Source organism: Vulpes lagopus, chromosome 8 (genome assembly GCF_018345385.1).
Source record: "Vulpes lagopus strain Blue_001 chromosome 8, ASM1834538v1, whole genome shotgun sequence".
Classification (NCBI taxonomy): domain Eukaryota; kingdom Metazoa; phylum Chordata; class Mammalia; order Carnivora; family Canidae; genus Vulpes; species Vulpes lagopus.
This window is the reverse complement of record NC_054831.1, coordinates 22989960-23015460: the sequence shown is the minus strand read 5'-3', so window position 1 is coordinate 23015460 and position 25501 is coordinate 22989960. Positions and strand designations below refer to the sequence as shown.

The 25501-nt window shown below is 39.6% G+C and overlaps 1 protein-coding gene across 1 annotated transcript in view; it reads left to right on the top strand.

The window, feature by feature from the left end:
• The window catches only part of KIF13B (kinesin family member 13B), a 202892-nt gene that overhangs the window by 168921 nt on the left and 8470 nt on the right, over nucleotides 1-25501 (top strand). Inside the window, exons 37-38 of the mRNA XM_041765163.1 lie at nucleotides 5552-5685; nucleotides 23678-23740. Of these exons, the coding sequence (XP_041621097.1) occupies nucleotides 5552-5685; nucleotides 23678-23740 (197 nt within the window). The remainder of the gene's footprint in view (nucleotides 1-5551; nucleotides 5686-23677; nucleotides 23741-25501) is intronic.

The following is a 25501-nucleotide window of genomic DNA, read 5'->3' as shown; positions in this document are numbered from 1 at the left end:
AGTGTATATTTTTCTCAGCCTTTTAAATTTTGGCCTATATTTTTTCTTTAAATTAAAGTGATTGTCTTGTAGACAGCATATAGTTAGTCCTAACTTTTCTTTTTTATCTAGTCTACCAATTTCTGTCTTTCAACTGGCATGTTCTTTTACATGTAATATCATTATTGTTATGTCTGCCTCATCAGTGTTGGTTTCTCTTTGGCCTTTCTATTTTTTCCCCCACTGTAACTTCTTTTTTGCTTTCTTTTGAGTTAATTGAAAAATATTTTTTAGTATTTAATTTTATTTACATTTCTGGCTCTTTGATATTTCTGTATTTGTTTATTTAAGTCTTTGCTTAAGGACTGTAATATGAGTTCTTAACTTATCATAGTCTACTTAGAATTAATAATTCTATTTGTCCCACTGCACAAATAAAAGAATCCTGTAAGAGTATAATTCTATTTGCCTGTTCCCAGGCCCCCCTTATTTTATATTATTTTTACTATATCTTTTACAGACATTATGTACCCATTTTACAATGTTACTCTTTTTGCTTTAATTTTTTTTAAGATTTTATTTATTTATTTATTTATTTATTTATTTATTTATTTATTTATGAAAGACACAGAGAGAGAGAGAAGCAGAGACATAGGCAGAGAGAGAAGCAGGCTCCATGCAGAGAGCCCAATATGGGACTCAATCCCGGAGCTCCAGGATCACGCCCTGAGCTGAAGGCAGACGCTCAACCGCTGAGCCACTCAGGTGTCCCCTCTTTTTGTTTTAAAACAGCCACAGTCTTTTAAGGAAATTGAGAGACTATAGATAATCTTTTATTTTTTTCTTCATATGTATTATTTCTGGCACTATCCAGTCCTTCCTGAAGTCTTATATAATAAATATAGGATATCATTTCTCTTTAGCCCAAAGAATATCCTGTAGTATTTCTTATTGTGCAGTTATCTTGGGGAAGAATGCTGCCCCCTTTTGAGATTATGATTTCACTTTTTTTGGAAGGATTTTTCCACTAGTAGCACTTCAAAGATGTTACATTATCTTTTAGATTCCTTTTCTGCTGAGACTGAGTCATCATTTGTGTCTCTTTTCCCTGCATGTAATATGTCTCTGCTATGTTGTTTGCTTTCATAGTTTTCTCTAGTTCGTTTTTTTCCTTCTAATTTTGTTTTTATTTATTTATTTATATTTATTTATTTTTATTTTTATTTTTTAATTTTTTTTTAATTTTTTATTTATGATAGGCACACAGTGAGAGAGAGAGGCAGAGACATAGGCAGAGGGAGAAGCAGGCTCCATGCACTGGGAGCCCGACATGGGATTCGATCCCGGGTCCCCAGGATTGCGCCCTGGGCCAAAGGCAGGCGCCAAACCACTGCACCACCCAGGGATCCCTATTTATTTATTTTTAAAGATTTTGTTTATTTATTCATGAGAGACACAGAGAGAGAGAGAGAGGCAGAGACGTAGGCAGAGGAAGAAGCAGGCTCCCTCCAGGGAGCTTGAGGTGGGACTTGATCCCAGGACCCTGGGATTGCAACTTGAGCCAAAGGCGGATGCTCAACCAGTGAGCCACCCAAGTGCTCCTCTATTTTTGTTTTCAGCAGTTGGATATGATATACTTAGGTATGGTTTTCTTTGTACTTATCTTGCTTGCGTTTCATTGATGTTCTTGGATCTGTAAGTTGAAGTTTTCAACAAATTTAGGAAAATGTTCAGCTATTACTTCATTAAATTATTCCCCCTAGCCATTTCTTCTTTCTCCACTTTCTCCATTTGAGAATCAAATTACACATATGTTAGATTGCTTTATATTACCCTACTGGTCACAGAAGCTCTATTTTTTAAAGAAATGTATTTTTCTTCTTTTAATCTTACTCTTATTTCTTCTGGTTATGTAATTTACCTGCCATTTCCAACTTTCTTTTAAGCACATCCAGAAAATATTTTATTTCATTGATTATTCTTTTCAGTTCTAGAATTTCCACTTTTTTTTTTTTTAAGTTTCAATTTCTCTGCTGATATTCTCTACCTGTACGTTTGTTAAGATCAGATTCTTCTTTACTTCCTTGGACCTGTGTACAAAAGCTGCTTTAAGGTTTTCCAGTATCTGGGCCATTTCATGGTCTGTTTTTCTTGACTGCTTTTTTCTTGACTATGGGCCCAATTTAATGAGTTTTGACCATTGTATTTACCTGTGTAACTTATACCCCAATTAAGATATGCAAGATTTATATGACTCTAGTTACTCTCCACAATCAACCAATATTCTGATTTTTATTCTTTCAGGTTAGTTTTGCCTGTTTTACAATTTCATATAAATGGAATCATAACATTATATACTCTTTTTATGTTTAGCTTATTTTATTCATCATTTCTGTTCATGTCTCCATACTGTTGCATCCTTTAGTAATTTATTTTTTATTGTTGAGAATAACTTCACTTTCACAGTTGAATTTATCATAATTTTTAATTAGTTCTTCTGTTTGTGGACATTTGGTTTGTTTCCCAGTTTTTGGCTACTGTGAATAAAGTTTGTTCTTGTGCAAGTCATTTTTGTGAACATTTCTCTTGAGTTAATACTTAGGAGTAAAATTACTAGGTCATAGAGTACCATCTTGTTTTAAAGTTCTGTAATTTTTTTTTTTTTTGAGAGAGAGCATGCATGTGTGTGTGCCAGTGGACAGGAGGAGGGGCAAAGGGCAAGAAAGAATCTTAAGCAGACTCCATGCCTAGCATGGAGCCCCATGTAGGGCTCCATCTTACCACCCTGAGATCATGAACTAAGCCAAGATCATGGTCAGAAGCTTAACCAACTATCTACCCAGATGCCTCAAATTTGTTGTAAAAAAAAATTGTGGGGTGCCTGGATGGCTCAGTCAATTAAGTGTCTGACCCTTGGTTTTGGTCTGGCTCATGATCTTATGGTCATGGGATTGAGCCCATGTAGGGCTCTGTACTTAGCATGAAGTCTGCTTCAGATTCTCTCTCCTTCTCACTCTTTTTCGTTCAAATAAATAAGTAAGTAAAATCTTTAAAAAAATTGTAATAGGGGTGCCTGGATAGGGCTCATTCAGTTAAGCATCCGACTCTTAATCTCAGCTCAGGTCTTGATCTTAGGGTTGTGAGTTCAGGTCCCATGTTGGGTTCCACACTGGGCATAGAGCCTACTTAAAAAATAATAATAATTTTTAAAGATTAAATTTAAAAAATTTTAGTTAATGCTTACTTGATTTACATATTTATGACTTTGCTTTGCTCACATCGTTGCTTCTTGCATCTTACTTTGTTCTAAGTTTAGTTTCTTTTTTGTGAATTATACCCATTATCAGTGCATTTAGCAGTTGTCTATTAGTGACAGACCCTTTCTTTCACATGTTGAAGTTTTTATTTTGCTCTCACTTTGAAGAATCCTTTTACTATGGTATTTATGGTATATATATCAAACATAACAAGAGTAGAAGAGTAATACAATGTGCCCTTGTGTACCCCCTCCAGCTTCAGAATGATCTCTTCATCACCAATCTGATTTATCTCTATTCCTGCTACTTCTCTACATTCTCTAATGATTAATTTGAAGCAAATCTCAGATATCATTTCATCTGTAAATATTTGTACATGTATCTCTAAAGCAATACCCCCAATAACATTTCACTCTTAAGAAAACTTGAAAAAAAGTCCTAGATATCATCAAATATCTAGTCAGTGTTTACATTTCTCTAGTTGGATCAAAAATATTTTTAGTTATTTTGAATGAAAAATTTAAGTGTAAGGTTCATATATTGTGATGAGTTGATATGTATCTTGAGTTAAAGTTTAATATTTATGTTCTTCTCTTTTTCCCCCATGCATTATATATATTGAAGAGACCAAGTCTTTGTACAGTAGTCCCTCTGTGTTCTTACCTTCGCTGGTTCCTTCCCAATGAGGTTTTTAAAACATGGTTTTCTGTCTACCTTATTTCCTGTGAATTGGTAGTTAGCTCTATGGTCTTGAACAGATTCAGGCCAGTTTGAGGGAGGGCTGGGAAGTAGAATAAATGAAAGAGTAGTTTTGTGTATTTATCTCAGGAGACACATCATATCTGATTGTCTCTCTTTGTGATATATGCAGCATTTGATTGATTATTGGCTAGATCTTTATTTAATTAGGGGTCATCCTCAGTGTAGAATGTTAATTTATTCTATAGAGAACTCTAGATTGTCCCTATTTTTTTCTTTTAGCATTTAGATGATTATGTTCTTCTGGCTCTTTATTCATCTCAAACTTATTTTCTGTTTTGTTTTTCTCTTTCCTATTTTTGCCTTGTAAATTATTTGACTTTTTGACTCAGTTTTAGCATATCTCTTGGCATTTATCTCTTTGCCTTACGTTTTTAGTGATGGCTCTCATGATTATAAAATACTTTCATCCTTTCACTGTCTATTTAGAATTAATATTATACTACCTTATAAAATGTACAAACCTTGGAACTGTATGGGTCCATATACCAAGTGTATTACCAATAAGCTTGGAGTCATTTCAGGGGTCAGTGTGGGATAGAGGCATGTATGTGGGTGCTTGTGTGCTTCTGTTCAGGCAGTATAACATACAAATTCCTCAGGTTGACTTGCTTGTTCTTTTAAAAGTGTTATGTGGATATAGTGTTTTATCATTTTATGAGTTAGATTACATTCTCCTAAAAATTTAGTTTTATTCACTAAGGAGAAACAAATCTTATATCATAGGCATTGTCTGCATGTCTGCTCCTGGCCTTTGGTAATTTAGAGTAGGTAAGAACATGGTTGGTTCAGGACTTTGATCTCTTTCTTGTGAAAACAGCCCAGACACCACCCTCTTTTCAAAAGGTCCATTTCAGGGCTCCTGGGTGGCATAGTTGGGTAAGCATCTGCCTTCGGCTCAGGTCATGATCCCAAGGTCTTGGGATGGAGACCCACATTAGGCTCCCTGCTTAGTGAGGAGCCTGCTTCTCCCTCTCCCTTTGCCCCTCCCCCTGCTTCTGCGCTCTCTCTCTCTCTCTCTCTCTGTCAAATAAATAAATCTTTAAAAAAAGAGAAAAATATAAAAACAAAACAAAACAACAAAAGGTCCATTTCATCATCTTTATTCAGTAAGTAGATATGAGAAGCTAAAGTTGGAGAAAACATAGTCCCTGTCTTCAAAGAGGTTAAAGTCTAGATAAAGAACAATGCATGTGTGTCATTAGCTATATGATTTAAAAATGAAAAAAACGCGTCTTATTCTAGGGCAGAAGTTAGCACATGAACCAATTAGTGACAAGGACTGGGATTGGATTACCCTTCAGATACTAATAGAAACATTGGATATTGGATGTTTTAGAAATACCCTCATTGCTGTTATTTAATTGGAAAAAGGAAACAACATTGTGGTTGGGGGTAGCTATAATAATATGTTTTTCTAATATTTTTTTAAGGATACTTTTTAAGAATTGATGTTATTAGGTTCACTACAAATGAAACTTGGCAAATTTGTAGGAAAGAAAATGTCTACATTGTTGTTTACCCTTTACTTCTTTCCCTTTCTGTATTATTGACAGGACTTAGTAGCCTAGCGGCCTCCTACTTGAATCCAGTAAAATCCTTTGTGCCACAGATGCCAAAGCTCTTGAAGTCTCTCTTTCCTGTCCGCGATGAGAAAAGGGGCAAACAGCCTTCTCCCCTTGCACATCAGGTAAAAGCATCAGGAAAGGAACCGTGAACATTTTCTACTTCCTGGTGGAATGATGCTCTCTAGTGCACAGATGCTAGAGGGAGATGGATGGCATGGATGGGGGCCTTGGAACCGGACTTTTAGGCCTAGTAAAAGCTTGTGATCATTTCTCCTCTACTCTTCTCCGAGGTAACAGAGCTGTTGAAACTTATTGACAGTCTCAATCCTTTTTGCTTTTAAAAAAGGCCGAGCACACTGCTAATGTGATTTATGGTAATATTACTTAGAGCAACAATAGTAAAATTTATGAAGTGCACTTAGGGTTGTTTGTGTATTGCCAAACAGAAAATGTAATTCTATTTTTAATTCTTGATTTCATTTCTTATTTCAAACAATTTTATATCATCACTGTCCTTCCGTCTCCACCTCTTTTCCCTCTGCCGTGGTTTACCTGTTCCTTCATTTAAAATATTAAATGTGATCACTTGTCTTATTTCTCCTTTCTCTTGAAACTCTTTACCCAACCTTCAAATAAGTTTTAGAGAAAATCTTAAGAGTTTTCCACATAATCAGGAAACTGCTCTTATGCAAGGGTGAATGGGAAGCCTGTTGGAAATGTAATTTCCAGCCTTATATAGGTGTGAATTCAGCAGAAAATGATAAATGAGGATTTATTTATACTCCTTCAAAAACACATACAGTGCAAGTTCAGTTGTTGAAGTAGGTCTTTTGACATCAGCTTATCCACATTCACTTAAAACATTCAAGTTGCAGAAATGCAGGTGAATCCTTGTCCTAGACCTTAACTATTTAAAAGAATTTTCTGAGTTTATGAAGGCATATTCAAGGATAGTGGTATTAGTTTTGTAAGGGTGTTATACAGATATATAATTTTTTATATCTAGCATTGTATAAATATGTAATTAAGCAGATGTGTACACATAGTGTATGAAAAAAATAAACGTCATGATTTTGGATGTTTGAACTAACTTTAAGCACATAGGGATGCTTGACAGTTACCAAAGAATCTATGACCACGAGAGCTAAAAGAAATAACTAGTCTAATACTCAGTGGGGGTTTAGGTAAAAATGATTTTTCCAAGGATTTGCTGTTGTATATGTTATTTTGTCCTAAACTTCTACATCATTGTTTTATAATGTATGATGCATGGACTCTCTGTGTCAGAATTTCCATGGTAGCTTTTTAAGAAAGGTAACTTTTAAAACAACAATAACAGCCTGACCTTATAACCCAGACTCCATATAGGGGTGCCTTTGTAATCTGTATTTATAAGCACCCAAGGTGATTTTTACCAAGATGTAAAGTTTAATAAGTACTCTTTCAGTCACTCTTTGGTGAAGACAGAGTTGTAGAAGTTAAAGGAAGTTGGTATGGCATTAGAAGTTACTGAATCAGACTACTATAGTTATAGTTAGTTTGTAAAAGCTGCATTGAATTTTTGATATGGCAAGTCAGATCACCTGCTACAGTAAATTATTTTTACTGTTTGTGAGTAAATGATTGGTTCTTCTGGATATGAGAGGTACAGTCATGTGTTAGAAACGTAGTGATGGCAAATAGCTGCATTTTGTAATGTCCAGTTTAAGAAGTGATCATGAGATATTTTGAAGATCTCTTGCACAATATTTGTCCATTCAGTTTACTTTGTTTGAGCATATGTGAGCAAACATATTAGAAAGTTACCCCAAATATTTCATATTTCATAAATAAATGAAAATATAGATACAAAACTGGTCCTAATGAAGACACCAGTGGTGGAGCTAAATGGTCCAGTTGGTTGTGAAACCCCCACTCCACTCCACTGGTGGGCCTTTCCTGAAGGGCACCAGGGAGCTGCATCTTGCCTGCACCGTTCCAGTGTCCTCTGACATGGCATCATACTTGAAACACTCATCTCTAGGCTTCAGCGTGGTGACATTTGCCTGGTTTCTCTCCTGCTGACCGCTCAGTCTTTCTCAGTTGCCGTTTTGGGGACCGTTTATTCCATCAGGCTGGTGACATTCAGGGGCCCAGAGCTCCATCCTCGACCTTCTCTCCATGGGTCATCTCATTCAGTTCCATGGCTTTAACTATTTATGTATTGACAATGTTCATATTTCTATCTCCAGCCCTGACTTTGCCCCTGAGCTCTGGCCTCATGGAGCTAACTGCCCATTAAGCTTTCCCACTTGTAAATCAATTAGGCATTCACATTTTACCAGTCCAGAACATTACTGTTGGTTTCAGCTCACAAGTCTGTTTACTCTCAACACACAAAGGACTTAAAAATACATGCCCATCTCAGTATATAGCACAGATGTCCACCTAGTTGCTCATCCCTCACAAAGAGTCCATCAGTAAGATTTCGTAGGTACTGATTCCAATCCAGCAACTCCTGGTCATCTCCATTTCTCATCAGTCATTCATGCCACCATAGTCTCTTGCCCAGATGATTGCAGCAGCCTACATACAGGTCTGTCTGACACTTTTTGCCTCATGAAGTCTTTTATTCACAAAGTAGCCTAAGTGGCCTTCCAAAGTCTTACTTTAGTTCATGGCTTGAAATCTTCCACTGCTTCTCACTAAAAGTGAATAAAATCGGGACACCTGGATGGCTCAGTGGTTGAGCATCTGCCTTCAGCTCAGGGCGTGATCCCTGTGTGGGGATTGAGTCCCACCACTCCCTGTGAGGAGCCTGCTTCTCTCTCTGCCTGTGTCTCTGCCTCTCTCTTTGTGTCTCTCATGAATAAATGAACAAAATCTTAAAAAAAAAAAAAAAAAGAAAGTGAATAAAATCTAAATTCCTTGCTGTGCCTTCCATTGTCTTATATGATCTGATCCCCTGACCTTTCATCTTTATGCCCTTTATTTCTTCTTCGTTCACCATGCTAAGCCATGTTGGCGTTTTCTTTCTTTGTTTTTCTTTCCTTCCTTCCTGCCTTCCTTTCTTATTCATTTGAGAGAGAGCACATGAGCAGGGGACAGGGAGGAGGGCCAGAGGGACAGGGAGAAGCCAACTCCCCATTAAGCAGGGAGGCTGAGGTGAGGCTTGATCCTAGGATGCTAAGATTATGACCTGAGCTGAAGGCAGTTGCCTAATTGACTGTGCCACCCAGGCACCCCTCTTTCTTATCTCATGAACACATGAAGTTCATTTTGGTCTGAAGAATTTTTTGCATTTGCCTTTCCTTCTACTTGGAATACTCTTTGCCAGAGTCATTGCATGATTGCTAGGTCTCTAGTAGAGTGGTCTACTATTTAGAATGGTCAGGATAGGCCAGTTTAAGGAAGTACATTTGCATTTAGAGTGGCCTCCACCAATTAAATTAAGCTGATGGAACAGCTTCCATCACATCAGTACACTACTACCATATTTAATCTTTTCATTGGATGTTATTATGTTATATGTTTATTGCTTAGCTCCTCTCTAGAATGTAATCCTTGAGGGCAGGGGCATAGTTGATATGAAATGTGTATTGGTTGACCATTGACATATATTCAGATTATAATATTAGATAGTTTATTTGTATCAGTGTCATCCAGTGGTATAAAGAATGTTTACAGGTGAGAGAATCACATCTGAGGGGGCACTTGCGATATCAAAACATAATTATGAACTTTCTTTCCTGGATTGATAGAAGTTCCTTTATAAAGAACTATTCCTAAAGGAGAGGACAACTTAAGCTTATCATTAGGATTTAGTTGATCAAAGATGCTTGTGTTCATCTAACTTATATTAACTATTTCTGGTAAAGCTCTAAGAGCAGTAAATTATAATTTTAAATGACATTGTTAAATAGAAGTTTCCCTTACTAGAGCCACTTTAAATATACTTTAAAGTCATTGGCATCTGAATGGTGTTTCATCCTTGGAAATGGAGAATTGTAGTGCCAATGGGATTTCAAAATAACAGCAATAAAAACAATGCTGTATTAGTTAGATTTTTTTAGTGCCCCCTCCAATTTTTTTTTAAAAATAGTAGTCTTTACTATAATGCCATCCCATTTAGTTGGAAATCAGATTTGATACCTAAGCCTGAGAGTCTTACTTTTTTTTGATGATCTACCCTGCCCCTTCTTGTGGAACCTCCAGCTCCTCCAGGAAAAAGATCAGCTTATTTCCAACCGGTCTTTGCCTCAGAGTTTCCTCTGCTATTACCCAGGAGTTAGGAGGAGGGAAGAGGAGGTTTTCTCTAGACTTAACAGCTATAGATTAGCCCACTGTACCTCAGATAATATATGCTTCATCATTCTTCAGTTGACTTGTCTGGGTCTTACTTCAAGTGGGAAGCTCAGAAGTATATTCAAGCCCACACTTGAAAATGGTGCAATTATGATCTTTCTTTTCTAAATGACGTACTTCTACCCAAGTAGCATATAAATTGTACTTTCTTTTACAGGCCAGTATTAGCTTGTGCTTCTGGACATTTAGCATTCCCTTTTTTGTTTGCTTGTTTATTTGTTTACACTCTTGGCAATGCAGTTCTCCTTTTTTATTATGTTGTTTAATCAGTGTGTAAAAATACTTAAATAAGAAACTTTAGATCCATTTTTAAAATTTTTCATCTTAATTTTGTTCTAATGTTCTTAGAATGTCAAGATATTTCTTGAGTAATTATTTTTAAAAATACATATGTTCTAGCTATCATCTGCAAACTTTTTAAGGGCATAGTCTGTCTGCACTTGGGTCATAAACAGAATATTGAACAATAGAGGGCATGAGAGAGGAGGACCTTGTCATAGGCAACTCAGGATCACTCCTCAAGTCACAGGATGACAGATCAGTGTTTTGGTTCTGTATTTTCAGTAACTGCCACCTCCAATCCACAGTTCTTCCTCTTTCTACCAAAGAGATCATGGGAGACTTTGTTAGATACATTATGGAAATAAAGGAACACCATGTCTTGGCCTTTCTCTGTATCACCAGTCTTGTAAGCCTAAAGCACATTCAGGCTGACCAACATTCCTAGACTATATGTTCACTACCTGGCTTTGCCATAGCTCTGTGTGAGGTATCTAATGGTATGACTTACCAGTAGTGTAAAGAAATACACAAATATTGTGAAGTTTGCTTTCTACTTTAATTCCATGTTTTGTTTGCTGCTAGTGCTTTGTTAATGCACTCATTTCAGTGGCCTATATGAATAGTCATTAAATAATCAATACCAGACTAAAAAAACTATGTGTTATAGAATAACATTAAAGACAGAACCCAGGAAAAATAGAAATCAGGGCATATGCCTAAAAGGAATCTGGATCAATTTTACAGTATGGGAAAGAATAAATATGAGATGAATATTGCATAAGACTCAGAGATAATAAATGGATAGTAACCTTGCTGAAGATATGTAATGTTTAACAGCACAAAAAAAAACAAAAACAAACCCCCCCAAATGGTTTGAGGATCAACAGAAACAATACATGGTAACCAAATAGACCATGTATGGTAGCACATTCTTTTATTTCTACCCCACCCTCAACTTTCTCTTTTTATCATTTGGAAAGCTATTTCTCTCTCCATTCCCATCGAACTATGATGGAAGATATTAAAACTTCTTCCTTTTCTGTATTTCTGTCCTAGTTTAGTTTGGAGGCTTAAAGTCCTCTGAAATAGTCACAATATTGAAGAAACCCCCATGGACTCACCTGAATGCCACCCTTGGCATTATTCGACCACACTTAGATTACTGCACTTGGTTCGGGATATGTTACTACGGGAAATCCATTGACCAATTGGAATTATTTCAGGGGATAACGTCAGAAATGATTTATGAGGAAGGATTAAAGGAGTTATTTATAGCTTGACCAAACAATGACTAAGAGAGCTGACTGTATAAGCATTCCAGGGACGGCAGCACCAAGGCGGGGAGAACTGTGTAAGGATGGCTCGCTACAGCAGGGGGTGGAAGGCGTAGAATGACAGAGATGAAATTAACAAAGAGAATGGTAGCAGCTGTGAATAAGTAGGGTGATTTAGAGATAGCAGGGTGCTCTCTTAAAAAAAAAGAACGCTGTGGAATTTCTGTCACTTCTGTTTTTTAAAAAATAAGATTTTGAGGAAATAAAAATAGTTCAGGTAAGAACTGAGGAATGGGATAGGACCTCTTTCTACCAGTCGTTGCTATGTTTCCACTGTTAGGTAGAAGAGAAGCAGCAGTTGTGTAATGAAGGGGGGATTATTCTCAAAAAAGTACTTTTAATCAGTGTGTCCTTGACATTTTCAAACAAGAGTGTTTGATACCCTCCCCTCATGGAAAGATACAAACATATATCCATGGTGAAACTCTAACGAAAAGATTAATGTTTATTAACTTGTTCTTTGGAGTCAGCAGCTTTTCAGAACAAGATGCTATTATTTTTTGGCATTCTATTTCAATATTTGAAAAGATCTGTGGATCTTTCTGCATAGGGTAGAAATTAGTTTATTCTGAAGATTTAAAAACAAAGATTCATGTATTTTATAAAACGTCTTGGTTTGAACATCTTCATAAAGAGTTATGTTTCTCATTTTTATGGGAATTTGTTTTTGTTTGTAATCGATTTCTAAATTCCAGAAATGCAAAGACTCTGCACTGAAAGAGGTGGCAGCTGACAAAATTGCAGTCTTTGACCTTCTGATGCAAGTTTAGTAACTAATCTGGAAAATAATGAACTGCAATTAATGAAATCTCTACTCATATTCAAGTGTGTTTCTCAGACAGCACATAAAATAATTGAAAGAACTTCCTGCTCTCTAATTAGTTAGATTGAATTAATTTGGCATAATAGCTTTTTTCATGTATCTAGAAGTTTGTGTTCAGATGAAGCTATTTATGTACTTCAAACCGTAGGACTCCAAATGGCATCTTTGGTTCATCTAGAGAATTAAAGAGTTAATAATATTCAGTTTAACTTCCACCATCAAAAGCACGGTCACATTTCTGGCCTATGTTTGTGTTACGGCCTATCCCTTTTCAGTGTCCTGCACTTCACTGGGGACTGTCTTGTCAACCACAGGGATATTTTTCTCCATTTTCAACACTGCTTCCACTGTAGAGGATGGACAAAGACTTGAGGGGCGAGAGCAGCACTCTGCACTTCTCTGATGCTGATTGAGAAGATGCCTATGTAGTTAGTGATATCGTCTTTCATGTTTGTGATCCTTCTATATATAAAATGGGAAAAAATAAACCAACTACTAGTTCTTCCCTTGTGCACAAAGATGGTGTTTTAGGGCTACTCATTCTTGGACTCCTTTGATAAAACAAACCATATAAATGGTTATCCTTATGTCATCATCACCAATGGTTCGTCATCATAACTAATTAAAATAAGAAAGAAGGATTTATGCCTTGTTTTCTAGTCTTCAGTGTTCCTTAATTGTTCTGTTATTTTAAAAATAATGTATATGGGGGGTGCCTGGGTGGTTCAGTGGGTTAAGCCCCTGCCTTTGGCTCAGGTCATGGTCTCAGGGTCCTGGAATCAAGCCCAGCATTGGGTTTCTTGCTCAGAGGGGAATCTGCTTCTCCCTCTCCCTCTGCTCTTCCACCTTGCACATGTGCACTCACTCTGCTTCAAATAAATAAATCTTTAAATAAATGAATCTTTAAAAAATTTAAAAGGAGCTCCTGGATTGCTCAGTGGTTGAGCGTCTGCCTTTGGCTCAGGTCGTGATCCAAGGGTCTGGGATGGAGTCCTGCGTTGGGCTCCCTGTGGGGAGCCTGCTTCTCCCTCTGCCTGTGTCTCTGCCTCTCTCTTTGTGTCTCTCATGAATAAATAAATAAAATCTTTTAAAATATATTTAAAAAAATAATAATGTATATGAGCATTTCCCCCCTGTAATTTTGTAAGTACCACACATAATAAGTATATTTGGATGTGTTATGCTACATTTACTTGTTCTTGAGTTAACAGGCAAGTTTGCACAGGCTTTCTTGAGTACAAATTTTTTTTCTAAATTTTTTAATTCAAAGCAAATGATTTCCATTCAGTTGCTTTAGGGATGAATTCTTAGGCACTTTTACTACTGATAGTTTCCCCAAATCATAACATTTTGCTCTCTTCACGCCAGAAATGTATGGATACTGTTTTGACAGGTAGTGAGTTGACAGGGTTGTCTTCACAATCAGATATAGGAGTTTAAATAGTGAAAATAAGAGTTTCTGAGACAGTACAGAAGTTGGTTGAAGAGAGCTTAGTCTCTCTCTTTTTTTTAAACATTTTATTTATTTATTCATGAGAAACACAGGGAGAGAGAGAGAGGCAGAGACACAGACAGAGGAAAAAGCAGGCTCCATGCAGGGAACCCAACGTGGGACTCGATCCCGGGACTCCAGGATCATGCCCTGGGCCAAAGGCAGACGCTAAATCGCTGAGCCACCCAGGGATCCCCTGACCTTAGTCTCTTTGTTCAGAAATTGTTGTGCACTTTTGTATGAGTCTCTAGATTAGAGATTGGCTCACTTTTTTTTTTGTGAAGGGTCAAATATTATTATTTTAGGCTTTGCAGTCCTGTCAAAACTAGACATAGATAGTACTTGTAATAAGTGAGTCTGAATATATTTTAAGAAAATTTTATTTATAACCCCCAAATTTGAATTTCATATAGTGTTTTCATATCACAAGTATTCTTTTATTTCAGTAATTTGAAAATGTATAAACTATTCTTCACTTACTAGATATGCCATACAGGTAGTAGTCTAGATTTAGACCCTATTTAATTTTTTTTTTTCTTAAGAGAGAATGTGTGAAAGGGGGATGGTGTGGGGGAGAGGGGGAGAGAGAGAGAAGATTACAAGTAGGCTGCATGATCAGCATGGAGCCCCACGGACATGGGGCTCCATCTCATGAATCTGACATCATGACCTGAGCCAAAACCAAGAGTCGGACACTTAACTGACCCTCAGGCGCCCCAAAGATTTTTAAGATTCACAAATATTCTGTCTTCTAAGTAGACATCCTTCATAGATACTTGGAAAACTAATAACCACTATTTTGAATAAAGTGAAATTACATTCTTTTTTTAAAAAAATGTTTGTTTTTTGAAATTTTATTTGCTTGAGGAATGCCTGCATGGCTTAGTGGTTGAGTGTCTACCTTTGGCTCAGGTCATAGTCCTGGGGTTCTGGAATTGAGTTCCCATAGGAAGCTTGCTTCTCCCTCTGCCTATGTCTCTGCCTCTCTCTGTGTGTCTCTCATGAATAAACAAACAAAAAGCTTTAAAAAAAGATTTACTTGAGAAAGAGTAAGCAAGAAGAGTGAGAGCATGCGTGCACTGGAGGGGAGGCAGAGGGACAGGGAGAAGCAGACTCCCCGCTGAGCAGGGAGCCCATAGGACTCAATTCCAGGACCTGAGCCAAAGGCAGAGGCTTAACTGACTGAGCCTCCCAGGTGCGCCATAAGTTGTTCTTTTCACATCAGTATTTAAGTGACTGTTAACAATTCTCATGTGGAAGTTTAAAAAGTAAACTGGATTCCATAAAAATAAGAATCCTTTCTGACAACTCCAGAAATATTCATATTTTCTATATGTAGTACCTCAAATAAGTTGAACTAACACATATATAAATAATATGGTGAAATAAAAAGTCTGTTTTGATGGTCTTATTCACTTTTACCCACTGATAAAATAGTTTACTTGTTGATCAAAGAAATAGGCCTCTTAGTTGTTTTTTATAATTAAATTTAAATGGGAATATCAGATATTAGGCCCTGAGTGCCTATTTCTGAGGAGCATAGGAACTCTATGTGAGGTTTTGTTCATACTGTATTCCCCCCAGCTGTTAGCACAGTCTTTGGAATATAGCAGCACCTGATACATGTTTGTGAACGAGTGAATTTACAATATCTAAGGTTCTTTATTTGAAAGAAAATGGAATCAGTATTATATCCTGACTGGTTTGGGGACTGATAACACAAGTAAAATCTTTTGATTTATATTTTACATCAGATATAATTGTTGATTGTTTAAAACTGGGCTTATATAGTAAGCAAAGCTAGAAGTATCTTGGAAAACACCACAACATTCCAGTGATTAGGAAAACCATAGTATTTTACAAATGTGCTGAATGTTTACTGTGCGCCGAGGATTTTACATGCATTAGCTCAACAGTGGTGCTGAATTAGATCAGTGCTGTCCAGTAGAAATTTGTGAACCACACATGACATTTTAAATTTTCTGGTAAGCGCCTTTAAAAAAGTAAAAAGAAATAGCTCAAATTAATTTTAGTAATATAATTTACTTAGTTATAATCATAATATTGTCATTTCAATCTGTAATCAATATAAAAAATTACTGAGGTATTTTCCCTGTAAAGTTCTTGAAATTAAGTGTGTAGTTTTACATTTCTAGCACATCTTAATTTGCATACTAAATTTTTGTGGCAAAAACTTCACTTCCTCAGTCAAATAGGCTGCATTTCAAGTGGTCAGTAGGCACATAGAGCTGGTGGCCACCATGGCACAGAGTTAGAGGGTGATATTAGATACTCAGATATTGAGGAAACTGAGACTCAGGTAGATTAAGCACCTTGTCTCAGGTTACAGAGCCTAGTGAGTGGCATACTGAGATTTATATTCAAGAAGCAAAGTTGCATGCACAGTTGTGATATTAAGAGATTTCACTGGATCTGATTAGAAATATGCAAGTGATTATATGTAGAATGAATGAGTCTAAAGTATTTGAGGAAGGGACTGGTCAAGACATGGAAATACAGAATAGGGCCTATTTGTTGTTGTTGTTGTTGTTTTTTAACATTTTATTTATTTGACACAGAGAGAAAGAGAACAAGCAGGGGAACAGCAGAGGGAGAGGGAGAAGCAGGCTCTCTGCCACGCAGGGAGCCCGATGTGGGGCTCCATCCCAGGATCCTGAGATCATGGCCTGAGCCAAAGGCAGGTGTTTAACCGACTGAGCCACCCAGGCATCCCTGTATTTTCTTTTCTTGCCATTCCTTTCTTAAAAAAATTATCTGTAGGGGTGCCTGGGTGGCTCAATTGGTTTAGTGTCTGACTTCTGCTTGGGTCATGATTTTGGGGACCTGGGACTCAGCCCATGTTGGGCTCTGCACTCAGTGGGAAGTCTGCTTCCCATTTCCCTCTCCCTCTGCCCCTCCCCCTGCTCATCCCCTCTGTCTGTTTCTCAAATAAATAAATCAATAAAATCTTTTAAAAAAATTATTTGTGGGCAATGGGGAATCATTGACTGCTTTATAGCAGGAGAGTGATGTGATCAAATTTGCATTTCAGGAAGCTCTTCTGACTGCAATTTGGAGGGCAGATTTGAAGAGGATAAAACCTGAATCTCTTCAAGTCTATTTAGAAAACCTCATGAGGCATTGTAATATTGGGCAGAAAAATTAAGTCACCTTCCCATGCCTGGCACATTGATACTTTGATGTCACTGATTGAAAGGGGCATGTGGCAGGTAGGGTAAAAGTGTGTCTGGCAGGGACCAGCTGGCAGCCACCTGTCATCCTCTCTGGGAGGCATTGCTTAGAGAATGCATGTGGGCTGGATTACCACCTTCCAGATGTGCAACCCCAGAGGTGACCAGGTTTGCATGAACAAATGACTGATGGGTCAGGTAAAATGCTGAGTTACTTATTTAAAATAAGAAATATAATTTCCAGATGGACAAAAGTGCTGGTGTCATCATAAAAACATGCTCTTCACCAGATCACCTGTAAAGCCAAAGTGTGAATCCTGAGGCTGCTTGGTGAGTGGGGAGCTGCTCGTGTGAGCCAGATCCCGCAGGCAACTGAAGTGTCAGTCTCTGGACCAGTGCCGGGTGTTTCCTCCAGCTTTCCTCCTGTGACTTTGCAGTGCCCCTTCTTCCAGTCTAACCACCCTGCCTCTGATTAACATAACCTTTAAAAAGTATGTTTATATTGATTAGGTTATTGCTGAGTCTTGATCTTTAGGTAATTGTACGTGTCTGTTTTTATCCATTGTTTGTAACTTTTATCAGAACATATTCAAAGATTAGGAAGTATTTTGTTTATATGGACTCCCCTTTCTTGGTTTTGTTTATTATATTTTTCTCACATTAACACCATGAAAATCCCAGGTTGTCTACTGGTTATTTGTAGGAAAGGTAAATTGTACATCTTACATTCTTATGCTTGGATTTAAATGGTTGGTTAGAATTGTACAAAAAGGGGGTGCCTGGCTGGTTCAGTCAGTAGAATGTGTGATTCTTGCTTTTGGGGTTGTAAGTTTGAGCTCCAGGTTCAGTGTAGAAATTACATAAAGAAACAAAATCTTTAAAAAAAGACATAGAGGATTATACTTGCTTAGAACCCATTGGAAGATTACATTTAAGAATTTATCCGATTCAGGGTAAGGGGTGATTATGAGGAGAGGTTCATTTTCAAACAAGAAAAAAACGCATCAGAAAATTCAGTAGTCTTGGAACGAAGTGATTATTTTTTGCTTTAAAATATTTCTCCCCTCTACCTACCCAAATGCCCAAATTTCAGAATGTCTTATCTTTCCCAAATTCTCTATAACTGTACAATTTGGCCTTCTTCATGTCACTTAAGTAATTGATTTGTTAACTTAATGTATGTATTTATTCGTTCAACAAACATGAAGTTATTCATTTATGTACAGGAATACAGAGATGAATGAACCCTAAACTCTACCCTTGGGAGAGCTAAATAGGGTGATGTTCTGGATGCTGTAATACACGTATGTCTGGGGCTGGCACGATGAAGGCAATTTCAGGAAGTGGATCACACTCGAGCTAAGACAAATATGAATAGGGGCTCACCAGGTAGAACATGATTCCCTAGGGAAAAGGAAGAGCTCGAGGAATGCTCTGGTAAAGCAGTGTAATCAGTTCAGAGTGGGGTTAGCATAACAAGCCAAGGAGAGGGTCCAGCCTCACAGAGAGGCGAGGGTCTATGTATTGCCAAGGTGTTAAAACTTTATGTTTTAGGCAGGGGGATCTCCCAATGACTCATGCCTAGTTAAAATTCTGAGCTGATCTGCCCTGTTTTCTTCATTCATGTGACATATGAAAACCAGAGTTTAAAAATGACGGGCTGTGGGGCACCTGGGTGGCTCTGTGGTTGACTGCCTGCCTTTGGCTCAGGTCATGATCCTGGGGTCCTGGGATCGAGTCCTGTATCAGGCTCCCTGCATGGAGCCTGCTTCTCCCTCTGCCTGTGTCTCTGCCTCTCTCTCTGTGTCTCTCATGAATAAGTAAAATCTTTTTAAAAAAAATGACAGGCTGTGATAGAAGAATGACCCTCATCTTCTCCCTGAAATACTTCTAAGTAGTTCTCTTCTTGTAACCTACTCATCTGCCTAGCTCTAGTGATGCTCGGCAGACAGCATGATTGCAGGTTCAGCTGATGCTTGAGAAGTTGGTCCTTTTCCATCTCTGTCACTGACTCACTGGGCAGCCTGGATGCCTGTAACCATTAGGTGACTGTCTCTGAGCCTTGCTTTCTGTAGTGTGAGATGTGGATAATTATACTTATATTCGCTTGCCTCGTGGGACTTCTCCTTAATATTTATAGCTGCAAAATACTTCGCAGTCATTTTTATTAATAGTTGCCAGATGTGTCGTAAGGATTAATGAACTTATGATCTGAAATGTTTTGAGCTCCTGAAATAGGAGGCAACTGCCTGCACCGGGGATATGTAAAAGAGCATTAAAATGCAAACAATACACATTTGGAAATTTGAGCTCTTAGGTGTGAAGGACAAATGGCACACTTAAGATTTCAGTACACTTTGTAGGTATTTTTGGTCTCCTTAATGAAATTCCTGAATTCATCACAGGCCATTGGTAAACACAGAAGGCAGGGTACCCACACCCTGGTGCATAGGCACATGCACAGGTGCACACACACATGCATCCGGGTTCTCCTGATACCACTGTGACCCTCCTTCTGGTCACTCATCCTTCCTGGGCATGATCTTTGTTTCCCCAGCCTCCCCAGCCAGTTGTTTCCAAGTGTTCAGTCATCTTCTCATATCTAGGTTTTCATTTCCTTTTCCTTTTATCATCTAAGTTCAGGCTCTAATTAGCTCTCCACCAAACCACTGAAGCAACTTCTTAATTGATCTTTCCCTGTTTCGTTCATATCTCCCCCATTTTTAGGGGTGAATCTCCTCTAAGCACAACCCTTATCACCGCTCATTCATTTACCTTTGATAGCTCATTACTGAGGGTGAAAACCATAAAAGCTCACAAGGTCTCCTGCACGTGGCCCTAACCTGCTTCCCTCTGCCCTGTGCAGGTCGCTCTAGATCATTCCCTCTTCCCCAAGACCTCCTGGAAGATTGAGTAGCCTTTCTTGGGGCAGAGGTGGCGGTAGACGGAACGCATCAGGCCCACAAAACACCCTGCCTCCGCCGTGTCATTACTCATGTTCGAAGTGGCCTTCTGCCCCTGGAAAAGCCATTCAGTCTTCAGGGCCTGTCTCAAAGTGAAATCGCCCCCATGAGGGTATTCTAGGCCTGCTTCATTTATCATCCCTTCCTCCTCTGAAACTTCTCTGCGTTTGAAGCTGTCACTCTAATATCTATCAGTTTCCTCAGTGTTTCAGTTATTTTCATACGTGTCCTTGCCAGTCTGCTGAGAGCTAGGCCTGTGACTTTGTGTTCTTTGTGTTCTTCACAGCACTTGTTGGAATGCCCTGTACCCTGTGGGAGCTGAGTCTTTGTTGAACTGAATTTGTACATTGATTCAGTCCCAGTTACCTTCTTCATGTAGGACAGTCTTTTTTTTTTTTTTTAAAGATTTTATTTATTGATTAATGAGAGACACACAGAGAGAGCAGAGACATAGGCAGAGGGAGAAGCAGGCTTCCTGTGGGGAGCCTGATGTGGCACTCAGTCCCAGCACTCCGGGATCACGACCTGAGCCAAAGGCAGAGGCTCAACCACTGAGCCATCCAGGTGCCCCCACGTAGGACAGTCTTATGGACAAATTTGAAATGCATAGAATACTAGTGAAGCCCTCTGTGCTTGTCACCTAGCTTCAGTAAAAATCAATATGTAGCCAGTCTTATATGCCTTTACCTCATCCTTTTCAGCATGAACCTTTCAAAGTCCTCCATTGGAGAAGTATCTATCTGATGCTTATTTGGCCAGTGCTGGTTTGGTAGCCACCACCACTTTGCTTCCCACAGAGGGAGCCCCACGAAGTTACCAGCAGGTGAACCAGAGAAGTAGGTGTGCTCAAAATACTTGACAATACACTCAGGATCCACTCAGACACCATCCCATCTTATTTTTGGCACTATTTTAAGCCACTTCACACATGTGTCATCATCCTGTGTCCTGCTTCTCCCTTCCTCTGAATGGTAGGCTCGGGGTGGGCCTGTTGATGAGGCAGATGGTGAAGTTGTGTTGGTGAAGAAGTGCTTGGTGAAGAAGTGATCTTTGGGGGTGATTGATGGTGTTGGGAAATGTAAGGGCAGATGTGATGTCTCAGCATGGTGGCCTGGAGCCATGACATGGGTACCAGGAAGCCTGTGTGTCCATGGATGATATGGTGTCACAGGCAGGCTTGTCCCTTCACTCATGTCAGATTTTTTTTTTTTAACCATTTAGTGGAGTTTTCTAAAACCCCTGAGTCCTAGAGAAAAGTGTAAGTTATGTTTCCACACTCTGTTCAGGAGGGTAAGAGCCATATCATCTTAGAAGAGGCTTCATCCTGGGTGGTTATGTTCCACCTTTGGTGGGATTTTACATATTTATGCTTTAAGGAGGAATGTTTTATTGCAGTCTTGTCTGCCTTAATGAAGTCTAACTGAAGAGTGGAAAGAATTTTGGAGTTTGAGCTTACGAAATGTTTTTTCTGCCTTTACGAGGAAATATGCTGTGAACACCTTTGCATTTGTGGGGGACTTCAGATACGATGAGAGAAAGTAAATATAAAAAGAAACATGGTGGCCCCTGTATTCAAGGACTTTGTAAGGTGGAGTGGAGGATACTTGCTTGAAAATAACTCCACTGTCACTGCCTACCAGGTTGCCAGCAGAGTGGAGAAGCAGAGCTTCCTGTAGGTTCTGTGAGAGGGGAGGAGCGATGCGTCATGGGAGTTGAAAGGGATTTTCCTGGTCCAGGGATCCAGGGAGAGGCTGGAAGTTCATGTGCTTCAGGCCCTCGTCATGTGCAGTGGCCTTGCCCCACCTCAGTTCTCTTCCATTGGCCCCCTCACATTGTGTTTCTTAACCCTACCTCTTACCTTACCTCTCCCTTGTCCTCAGCCCCTAGTAACTCCCCAGTGTTTGCAGGCTATAGCATACGTTGCTTTCGTCTATCCCTAGGTCTTTCCATCTCTTTAGTCATATCTCCTACCATTTCCTACTTGATTGCCTGTCCTCTGTGCCTTTTTTCACATCCCAGTGCCGTTCCCAATTCAGCAGAATTAATTTCTTCTAGCTCTTTTCTCCCAAAGGCAGTCACAAGGCATCATTGGTGGTAGTGGTGCCCTTTGCTAAAACTCAGTTATTTGGTGGTGTGAACTCAGATTAACCTCCTAAGTGAGCCATCTTGTTCCAGGTGGGCTCTTGTCCCTTCAGGTAAGAGTCTGGGCTGCTCAGTAGGACACCGGACTCTGGCCTTCCAGCCTTAGTGCCTGCAGACCGTCCAGAGCATCTTCATGGCATAGAAGCCTCAGGCACCCGGATACATCATGGGAACTGGGAGGACCTGGAGTACTGAGGGCCAGGAGAAGGGAAATGCAAGGATATGAAATCTGCTTCTTTAGGCAATTTAGGTTAGGTAAGAGATGAGTGGTTAGGTGGTTAGCTACTCTTTTACCTTTGGATCCAACAAGAGAAAAGATGCTCCCACTGCATGGAAACAAACCGCGACACCTAAGTTTGCCAGGACGGAGCTCTCTGGGAGCTGAGCATTCTGAGGCGAGATCCAGACTCTGGTGCTGGAACGGGGAGATCTGGTTGATGGAATAAAGGCAGAAGTAGTGGATTCCTGGTTTCTTTGAGAGAATCATGTCTCTTTCTGTGTCCCTATGCCATTGTAAACCCAGCAGCTCTAAAAGAATGTCTGATTTCTTCTCCTTCGAAGATACCAGCTGTTTCTTCTGACATGTCCTTATCCTGGTGCTATTTATTTTTTTACTTTTTGTTGTTGTTGTTGTTGTTCCTTGAACCACATGTCCATAAGTACTGAAGCCCTTTTCTTGTACTGCTGCTTACACTTACACACCCAGTAATTCAGGCCCTTATCCCCTCGCATCTACTCTATTGCTGGAATCTCATCAGTGATCTGCCTACCTTGGCCTTTAAATATTTCTCCAGTTTGCCCTCTACCAGCAGATCCATCTTCTTAAGCTCCTGCTTTCTTCATTCAGGCATCTCTGGTGGTCCTCATTGTTACCTGATTAGAATACCAAAGCCTCCATCAATATATCCTGCTCTGTATTATGCCCCAAAAGTAGGCTGTAGCCAGACTGGCAGATATGAGGCAGATATGTTGCTTGGTGAAGCAGTGGTCATTGGGGGTGACTGATGGTGTTGGGAAATGTAAGGGGAGATGTGAAGTCTCAGCGTGGTGGGACTCCTCACTTCCTGTGACTACACTCGCCGGTCTGCTTGGGCACCAGCTCTCCCTGGCCATCAGGGCTTAGTTTCTGTTCTACTTCCTGCCTGAAGCCTTTCCCGATCTTCCCTGTTCCAGTCATTTCTCTCTAGCATCCTGTAACACTTATATGTGCAGAACAGCCCTTGATGAACATGCGCTGTGAGTGGAGAGAGCCTGTGCGTGTGTGAGAATGTCATGCCATGAGTGTTATTGTTTGCAGCACGTGCCCTGTGTTGCTCACTGGGGGTAAGCTGCTTGCTGTGCCCCTGTGTCGTGTGGCACCCCCAGCCCTTGGCATGCCTACTTGGCAGCGACATGTGAGAATTCCCAAAAGTTGTAAAAGTTCACTTCAAGTGGGTCCTCCTGACAGGTTCTCCAGTCTGTCTATTCAGTGAAAACCTTCTCTGGTTATTTCGGTTCTCCTTCTCTTGATCCCTCACGCCCATCTATTCACTTGTTTTCTCAGCCCGTGCCCCGAATCATGGTGCAGTCTGCCTTCTCGGATGCCGGGACAACCAGAGTGGTGGAGGTGAGTCTGGCGGGTGGGGGGGTGACGCCTTTGCTGGTGGCCGCCCCACATGTGGTGGGTGGCCCCGATGCCGTAACTATTGAGTCCACACCCGTGGATTTTTCATTTTAGCGTTCCCGTTTTGATAATTAGCTATAATATAGGTCACTGTCTTCTCCCTCTATATTTTCCTTGTTCCACTTTTCTATTTTCAACTTGTTAATCATATGATTGCTAAACTTTTAGGTGCTTGACTGCTAATGTAGTCTGCTGCTTTAATAGCCCACTGCTAGGCAAAGGCGATTTCTATAAACAGAACAATCTCCTTATTCCAAGTGTTTGCTTAATTCTCAGTTTTACATTTCATTCTGATTCATGATATCAGCGTGAAAAGACTAATGCTAAGCTGGGGAGAAAATAGTCTCTTATGATCTCCCACAGATGAACAGCACTTCTCATCTTATGAATAGCAAATCTATTTTCTCCCACTGTGCGTTCATTCTCTTAGGAAATGCTGTATCTTCATCGGAAAATTTTATTTATTAAAACAACGGCGAAAAAAGTGCAAATAATTTGGAAGGGAATTCAGACCTCCACAGATTCAGCCCTTTCTAGAAGGCCCTTTTCAATCTAGGACATATTAGGTGTTCCCTGTGGCCTCCCTTCTTCCTCAATGAGTGGTGTTTATTAGTGTGCTGAGGCAAGACTGGGGCCCCAAGGCCAATGGGACAGAGGGAGACCAAGTCTCTTGCTGGCGAGGGCACCAGACCTGCCAGGGCCTCTGCAGCTCAGGGCAGCTCTGCTGTTTGTCTTGGCTTTCGCAAGGCTAGGCTTTCATGGCAGTCTCCAGAAGTGTCAGTGGTAAGGGAATAACCCAAAGATGGGGAATAAGTTTCCACTCACATATCAACTCCAGTCAAGTGGGAGCGGTTTCCCGCCGTGCTTTCACGGAAGGAATCTGAGGCTGCACTTGGGCTCAGCAGGAAAGAATGGTGCAATCAGGGCTGCCTTCTGCCACCTTTGGTCTCTGTTGTCACTGTGGATCTGACCTCTGATCCCTGGTTGTCACTTACTGGAAGCTTTGGATATATCCTTTAACCTGTCTGGGCCATGTTATAAAATGCATACGGTAATGCTTCCTGGCCTACATTAAAGGATTCATGTGGAAGCAAATGGGATAATGACCAGAGACATCTAAGGCACTGTTGCTAGACTGTCAGATCCTCAGGACAGGACGTAGCTGGCCCTTAGCAGACAGCTGTCCATGTGGTACTGATGGGGTATTACCCACCAGGGGAAGAGGGAACACTCACGATTCCAGAACCAAAGTTCCTGTTCTGAATCTAGGCTCTTGTGATTTTGTTTATATAGTCTTCCCTGCCTGGTCAGTGATATTAAAAATAAAATAGAAAAGAATAAATAAAACATGTACAAGTTGCAAAAGAAAAATGATTGAAGGATTGCCTAATCTTTTAGAGTATTTATGCTGGTGACAGTTATTGATCTATTGGATTTAGTAAATTTTGCAGCCTAGAGATCCATCACAAAAATGGGCTGTTAATCTCAAGAGGTGCCGTTAATTTTGTACCCTCAAAGTGTGCCTTGTGGGGAAAGGAGAGCCTCTGGAGACAGGAATATAAATGACAATTCACGTGAAAATGCATGATTTATCAAACTGCTGAGTTAAGCCAAGTAACTGTAAGAGACTTATAGATCTCAGCTGTTTCCCAGTTCAAATAAATCCTGTATTTCAAATGGAAAATGGCCATTCCTGTAATATAA